We start from the raw sequence: 7,770 nt of genomic DNA, 5'->3' as shown, positions 1-7,770 counted from the left end.
TGGATAGCCAGGGGCTTATGTAGCATGTAACTTACACACCGTGGGCATTCGTCTTCCCAGAACAGATCATGAAAGCCCATGGCGGTGGAGATGGTGCTGGAAACCCAAAGCTAACACACGCTAAGTGACACAGGTAGCACGAGGACATGCAGCGGGCCTAGTACAGTACGCAGGTCTCGCCTTAAGGCAAGGGTGGGGGCTGGGGCGGTTTGGTCTTGAAGCGTGGCAGGGTCTTCCCTGGAAGGCGGTTGATACCCTTCAGGACTGTTGACACTGGCCACTCGGATCGGGTGGGACTTTCCATCTGGGGTCGGGGAGCAGGCCTGAAGTTACAAGGTTCTGCCAAACCCCAAAAGAGCATGTGGTGTTTGCTCAGCACATGTCCCCACAGGGGAGCAGGCCTGCCTGACCCTGCCTGTCTGACACTAACACATGCATCTTGGTGGGCCCCCGACAAGGCCTGTGTTTGGGCCAAGCGATCCTGCCAGTGGCACCCATAGTAAACTGGAATCAGGCAGAAAACCCACCTAGGGGACCGATCCGTTTCTAGATCTTACGAGTCTTCCCCAGAGCAAGGATGCTCTCGCTAATGGAGATGCTGGTCCCTGGAGGAGGACCAGGTGGTGTCCTCACAGGTAGGTCCAGCAGAACCCCAGAGCGGGCCGGGGCATGCAGAGCTCAGAGCAGACAGCTGCCAGGAGCAAGGGCAAGGCCGTGTCCTGAGCTGCCCCTCAGGTGTTCCCACAGGCCCGGGGGAATGTGGTCCCTGGGTCAGTGAGATATCACCGTGTCACTGTAGACTCTGGTGTCCAGACTCTGAGTGAGTCCAGCCCGACCCGGGACCTGCTGGGTGAGTCCAGTCCGACCCGGCACCTGCTGGGTAAGTCCGGTCCAACCCGGCACCTGCTGGGTGAGTCCAGTTCGACCAGGGACCTGCTGAGTGAGTCCGGTCTGACCCAGGACCTGTTGAGTGAGTCCAGTCCGGCCAGGGACCTGCTGGGTGAGTCCAGTCCGACCCGGCACCTGCTGGGTAAGTCTGGTCCAACCCGGCACCTGCTGGGTGAGTCCGGTCCGACCCGGGACCTGCTGGGAGAGTCCGGTCTGACCCGGCACCTGCTGGGTGAGTCCGGCCCGACCCGGCACCTGCTGGGTGAGTCCAGCCCGACCCGGGACCTGCTGAGTGAGTCCAGCCCGACCCGGGACCTGCTGGGTGAGTCCAGTCTGACCCGGTACCTGCTGAGTGAGTCCAGTCCGACCCGGGACCTGCTGAGTGAGTCCAGTCTGACCCGGCACCTGCTGGTTGAGAGCCTTCCTTTTTCCTCATGAGCCCTCAGAGAAAAGAAGCCATCTTGGTCAGGAGGTGCAAGGGCCATTTATTGCCATTTATCATCATTCTTAGCATCAATGAAGTCATTTCCTTATTTAGTGACACACTTGGTAGTTTTCCAAGGGGCGAAGTGAGACTCCCGAGCAGGCTTGTTTGTCGGTGTGTTATCTCATTTCTCGGCCCTGCCACAGTCACCTTTAAGTGTGTTAGCAGGTAGCCTGCCCCCTTCTAGTAAGGTCTGTGAAGTGTCAAGACGGGGTGTGAGGACGGAACATTCTAGACTGGATGTTGCAAAGCCTAGGGTCCAATTCTGCTTCTGCCGTGAACCGCGAGGCCTTGGGCAAGTCCCCTACTCGATCTGTGCCTCCATTTCCTTCTCTGCTCACAGAGGGGAGTAGAACTCGATGCTTTCAAGGGCTCCTTTTACCAAAATGTTGTGATTTCTTGAAACTGTTGTTTGTGAGCCCCCCACACCCACGCGCTCGGAGACGAGGAAGTCACAGCGGCCTCGGAGGCCGGGTGCGGCGCTGGGCTTTCTGATGTCGCCGGGGTTATCACTCACGCTCTTCTCTTCTCGGAGGTTCTGAGAGCAGGAAGTGGGCGGGGCTAACTCGTCCGTGAGAACTGTGATTTCAGGTAAAAGATGTGCTTTGTGAGGGGAGCCCTGCGGAAGAGCTGACGGCCGCCCTGTGCTCCCTGCAGACGGGCAGCCATGATCCTCTCCACCTGTGAGTAACGGGCCGGGGCAGGCCTTCAGGGCTTGCTCTGGGCATGGTTCTTCTTCTTTTAAGTTTATTTAGTATTTTCTTTTACTCATGAATGAGAGAGAGAGACAGAGAGACAGCACCCTAACGGGGTCCCGATGCTTCCACCCACCCCAGTGTCAGCCAGCCTTGAACCATGGGCCTGTGCATGCCTGGTGCTCTCAGAGCAGTCTCCGGGTGTGAACCCAGAACCTTCCCGCAAGGGCCAGCTTCCCCGGGGGAACCATGTTTTACTGCCAAGCCACTGTCCAGCCCAGGCTTCTCGCTCTTGAACGGCAGAGGAAGCTTTTACTCCGTCAAAGAGCTTACAGTATTGGGAAGACAATTGCCCAGAGGCTGTGATGGGGTTTTGTCTCTTATTTACATAACCACTATGGTGATGTCGTTCTAGTATATGCTCAGCTTTGAAAACACAAATGAAAAAAGTACTAAAGTCGTGCCCTTAAGTGTGTGTGTGTGTGTGTGTGTAGAAATGCGAACTTTGTAGATGAGGTGTTTGTTTTCAGGATGGTGTTTGGCTCAAGGCCCAGGGCCCAGCTCTGTTGTGTAAGAGCTGTGGGTTTGCTCAGGGCTTGTGAGAGCAGGATTGGCCGTGTCTTTGTATCAGGTCCCTCTGGACACCGAGTCTCCTGCCTGTTCCCTCCCAAGAAGGCAGCGTAAAGAAGCCTAGGCCAAGGTGATAGGAGCTTCGTGGATTTAATTTTGGAGTCAGAATTGCTTTGGGAGACCGCGTACCTTGTGCGGTTCTTGTAAATGCTTGTTCGTTTAGCACTAAGGCTCAGAGGGTGTTACTGTGCAAATAGTTTTAAAACAAAAAGATAAATATTGTCTTTGATTTCACTTCTGGATCAATATGGGACCAAGATGGATAAAGCCCGTCACCTCTCATGAAGGGGAGAGGACAGTGGCGATGAGAAACTGGGAAAGCTAGTAGGTGGGGAAGGTAGGGAGGTGTTGGTTAAAACTCCAACTAGAGCGTCCAACAGGTGGGGTAGTGGTTAAGGGGCTGGACTCCCACAAGACCGACCGTGGTTCAAGTCCCAGACTCAGTGGCTTGAAATCATGCCAAGTGCATGCACATGTATGCCCCAAATCCCAGGAGGAGACGGGATTGCAATGTGGCCATCCCTCCTAGGGGGTGATTTCTTACTTTCTCTCTGTCTCTCTCCAACACGCACACGTGCCCTATGGCAAAAAATTAAAAAAAATCCAATTATTTAGTGGAAATAAGTTCTAGTGTTCTATAGCCCAGCTAGGTGACTATTGTTCACAATAATTAATTGCATAGTTCAAGATAGCTTTAAGAGGGGATTTTAAATGTTCCCAGCACAAAGTAATGACAAATGTTTGAGATGATGGATGTGCAAATTGATCAGTTATAACACACTACTTGCACGCATCAAAACGCCACACCACGGTGCCCTATCAATACGTACAATTATTGTGTCAATGAACATTTTCTAACAGATCAGTCCTATCCACTTAAAGCAATCAAAGGCCAACTACCAAAGGCAAGTGTCTGCATTTCTGATTTGAAGGTGGCATTAGGAAAAATCGATTGTCATTTTTAAGTGTCATCTGTTTAAACCGAGTCGCCTCCTAAGACCCAACACTTAGTACAACGTGTAAAACAGATAAGCCAGGTGATTCCAGTGGTGGGGACTTGAGTTTGACTTACGGACTTAATTCACTCAGATGAAAACGAGGCTGCCCGCTAACAGAACCGGAGGCCAAGCAGACAAAGCAGAAAGAGCCAAAAACCAGGAGGTGTGTCCCCCTCCCCAAGGTCGGGACACAGCTGAGCAGTCATTTACTAAAAACCTTAAAATATGAAACGCCGTGTGAGCATCTACTTATTTCCCCACGGTCAGAACTAGAGAAAAGGCTGAGTCCTGACAGGAAGGATTCAACTACATAAAAAATAAAGAGCAGTAGGGTTGAGACAAGGGTTCGCTCGCTCGGGGGATGAAAGAAGAGTGTTTCGAGAACGTTCTCTCTGGTGTGGCGTTGACGACATCTCACTGTCCCTTCTGGCTTCAGATCATTTGGTTTGATGCTTAAGAACTGTTTTCTCCGGCCGTCGACTGCAGCTAGACATGGCTCCGTTTTCTCCCGAGCCAAACGATGGGTGTTCGCTGCTGACAAGGAGAAAGCCGGGCCAAAGAAATCAGTTTGACCAGAGTCACCAGCTTCCTAGAACAAAACAGGGCAGGAGGAGCTTGAGGAAGGCTATTTCTGTTTGTTTGAGAGAGCTTTTTGCTATAGGGTGTGTGCACTTACCAGACAGACAGACAGACAGAAAGCAAGAAACCACACCCCGCCTGGGGGGATAGCCATGCTGCAATCCCTTCTCCTCCATTCTCCTCTCAAGATTCTGGGCATGCACACACACGTGGGTCTAGGACTCGAACTGCGGTCAACTACGTGGGAGACCAGCACCTTCACCACTACACTTCCGGCTGGCTCCTGCAGGCTGACTATTGACCCCCATGGAATGCAGGGGCACTCTGGGTGGGGTATGAGGACGCTGCGCCGGTGAGCTTCAGTTTGTGGCATGTGGCTGGCGTTGGCAGTATTCTACCTGTCGGTGCCAGCTGACCGTCGCCCTGAGGACAGACCCGCCTCGGAGGCTTATGTAGAACAGCAGTCTACCTTTCTGGCACCAGGGACCAGTGTCGTGGAAGACAATTTTTTAATAGACCTGACGTCGAGAGCACGGTTTGAGGACAGTTCACGGGCATTACAATTATTTTGCACTTTATTTCTATTATTATTACATTGTAGTGGATGATGGGGTAATATTACAACTCACCAGAATGCGGAGTCAGTGGGCGCTCCAAGCTCGTTGTCCCGTGGCTAGGTGGTCCCATCGAGGGGCAGGAGGTGATGTGAGCGAAGGGGAGCAGCTATAATGCAGAGCAGGCTTTGCTCGCCTGCCCAGTGCTCACCTCCCGCTGTGTGGTCCTATACCGACCTCAGCCCCGGGGTAGGGGACTGGTGATTTAGGAGACAGGGCCCAAGTTGAGCAGCTAGGAGTTAGAAAACGTCATTTCCTGTCTCCGCTCCCCCATCTTTTTTCTCTCCGATGTAAAGGAGGGAGAGAACACTAATGCTGAGGGTGGCTCTTAGATCTTAGTGTGCCTGAAGCACACCGGGACAGTGTGTGACTGTGGGCCTGAGTCCTCTGCTGCCCTGGCCAGGGGAGGAGGGCCTTGGCTCACATGTCGTTGGGGCCACTCTGACTGCACTGCCCTCTCTTGCTGCTTTCTGCATTGATTCTCGCACCAACCGTTCAGTGAACACTGTCCATAACTAGTATTAACACAAAAAGGAGGTGCAGCACCTGCCAGGGAGCAGGCAGCATTTCTGCAAGGAGCCCATGCAGCTTGGGGGACTGGAAATCTACCTGACAACCATTAGGCTAATTCAATGAAAACGTGTCTTTCTTCACACGGCTCTAAGACATGGGTCTAGTGGTAGGCATTCGCAGTGGGGAATGGCCTTCGGGCTTTCTATGAATTTCTGGAAGAGTCAGTGAGACATAAAATGTGGAGATCTTACGGGACTGGGCTACCCCTATGCCCGGTTCTCAGGCTTTCCCAGTTGCCACGCACACCCTTCAGCTGCAAAGGCAGGTGGCATCGGAGTCCTTGTCACACACAGCCTGACGCAAAAGCAGGTTCTGGCCCTGTGCGCTCCTGTTGCAGTAAATGAAGGCAGGGGGTGACTCACTGGGGTTTAGCCCTGATTACTGTTGGCTGAGCGTCAGTCTGTCCCCGCTAGCCTGTACACTGACCGGTACTGGGTAACCAGAGAGCCTGACGTCACCATTCCGCAGTGCGCCCACACGTGAGGCCCTCACACTGTACCCCTAACACCCAGAGTGCACAAGTATTTGTCAATCAAAAACAAAAACAAAACCCTATAGTCTGGACCTTGAGAGAGATGACAGTCTGGCTCAAGACAGCTCTTAAGACTGTGCCCTTGGCAATGGCAGATGGCGTAATGGTTACACCACTGGACTCCCACATGGTCGACCGCAGTTTGAGTCCTAGACCCAACAGCTTCAAACTCACGCCGGGCGCGTGTGCGTGCGTGCCCAAGATCCCGAGAGGAGAATGGAGGAGAAGGGATTGCGGCGTGGCCGTCCCCCTGGGGGGTAATTTCTCGCTTTCTGTCTCTCCAGTGAGCACATGCAAAAATCTTTCTAAAAAAACATACAAGACCGTATCCTTTTCAAGCCATGCCTTCCAAAGCCATGTTTTTATTGAAAATCACTAGCTGGCTGCCAGCGATGGTGAGTTCAGAGGGAACGCATTTCACTTGAGGTCCTGACTCAGAACGAAACTCTGAAATCGGAAATGTCAGGGGATGAACTCGAGGTGAGGTGGATGGAAACCTCAAAACACCGAAGAACAACGACAGAGTCTTGGCTTCCCAGCCAGCGGGGCAGCATTCCTCTCTGCCCCTGTGTGGGGCTGAGTGAACAACGACAGAGTCTTGGCTTCCCAGCCATCTGGGCAGCTTTCCTCTCTGCCCCTGTGTGGGGCTGAGCGGGACCCAGTTCTGAGAAATGGCCCTTCCCACGCTTCCCTGCTCAGACTCCCCCTCCAGACAGAGCCCGCTGTCCTTGCTGTCCTCTCCCAAAAGCCTTTGTGGTGGCAGGAACACCAACCGGGGCCTGGCGGAGGAGAGAAGTCAACCGAGCTCTCCAGAAAAGAACGTGGATTCCAACTAGGATGGGAGGCGCCACTGCCTTGCTCCGGGGAGACGGAGACCTGCAGTTCCTGAAGGTCACGGCTTCCGCCCGGATGCAATGCCCTTTTCCCGACTTGCTGGCTCGCGACGCATCATTGCAGATATTTGCTGGGGAATCAGAAGTAGATAGAGCAGGCAGCGTGAGCGCGGGAGAGGCAGCGGCCCTGTGGGGGTGATCCGCAGCCCTGCCCGTGTCAGACCGCAGACAGGTAGCCATTGGCTGTCTCTGGGGCTTTTCAGCTTCTCTGGCAAAAGCCCTTGCTGTGCATGAGCTCCTGCCTAGACTGCGGCACTCCTGAAGGCCAGGAGCTTCCTGCCTGACGTTGACTGGCACAGCGATGGGAAGAACGGCTTCTGGAGCCACGGACTGCGTGTGGGAGCACGCTGCACTTGCTCACCCACCCCGAAGTCCTGCGATGGTGTAAACTGAAAGTGGCCACGAATCGCCATCCGTTTCTGCTTGGGAAGCTTTCCTGTCTAATATTGGCACTTCGGGTCGTAGATAAAGATGCCTAACGTCTCAGGAAGTCCTAGTGAGCCAGGCAACCCCAGGGAGGTGCGCGGCTTTCGCTGTTTGGTTTCTGTTCACCTAAATTGGCCCACTTCTCCTGTGCTGGGGGATGGGACCATACGCAAGGCAGAGGTGGGCTCTGCTCACAGCCGGTCTTCAGGGAACGAGGACAAAACCTTATCATAACGAAAGCAGCGGTGGGGCAGGGCTGTAACTTCGCCGAAAGGCAATGATCTGCTCCTGGATGAGGGAAAATACGAACCTTTGAAGAAGTTTCCTCCTACATTTTAGGCTGCAAAAGAAGGCAAAGATAGGCAGGGCAGGTGACTGGCTCTGTGACCCCGCTGGTGTGGAGCTGTGCGTGGTACACGGTGCGCGGTGCGTGCTGGGCTGTGGGCCATGGGCGTGGA

At 53.8% G+C, this 7,770-nt stretch overlaps 1 protein-coding gene across 2 annotated transcripts in view; it reads left to right on the top strand.

The window, feature by feature from the left end:
- Positions 1-1,279: 1,279 nt before the first annotated feature.
- TXK (TXK tyrosine kinase) overlaps positions 1,280-7,770 on the top strand; it is an 84,217-nt gene continuing 77,726 nt past the window's right edge. For both annotated transcript variants that reach the window (XM_027775893.1, XM_014591927.2), the window contains exon 1: positions 1,280-2,055. In XM_027775893.1, coding sequence (XP_027631694.1) covers positions 2,040-2,055 — 16 coding nt within the window. In that variant the 5' untranslated portion in view covers positions 1,280-2,039. The remainder of the gene's footprint in view (positions 2,056-7,770) is intronic.

Source organism: Tupaia chinensis, unplaced genomic scaffold, assembly GCF_000334495.1.
Source record: "Tupaia chinensis unplaced genomic scaffold, TupChi_1.0 Scaffold000054_1, whole genome shotgun sequence".
Taxonomy (NCBI): Eukaryota; Metazoa; Chordata; class Mammalia; order Scandentia; family Tupaiidae; genus Tupaia; species Tupaia belangeri.
This window is presented reverse-complemented; position numbering and strand designations above follow the sequence as displayed.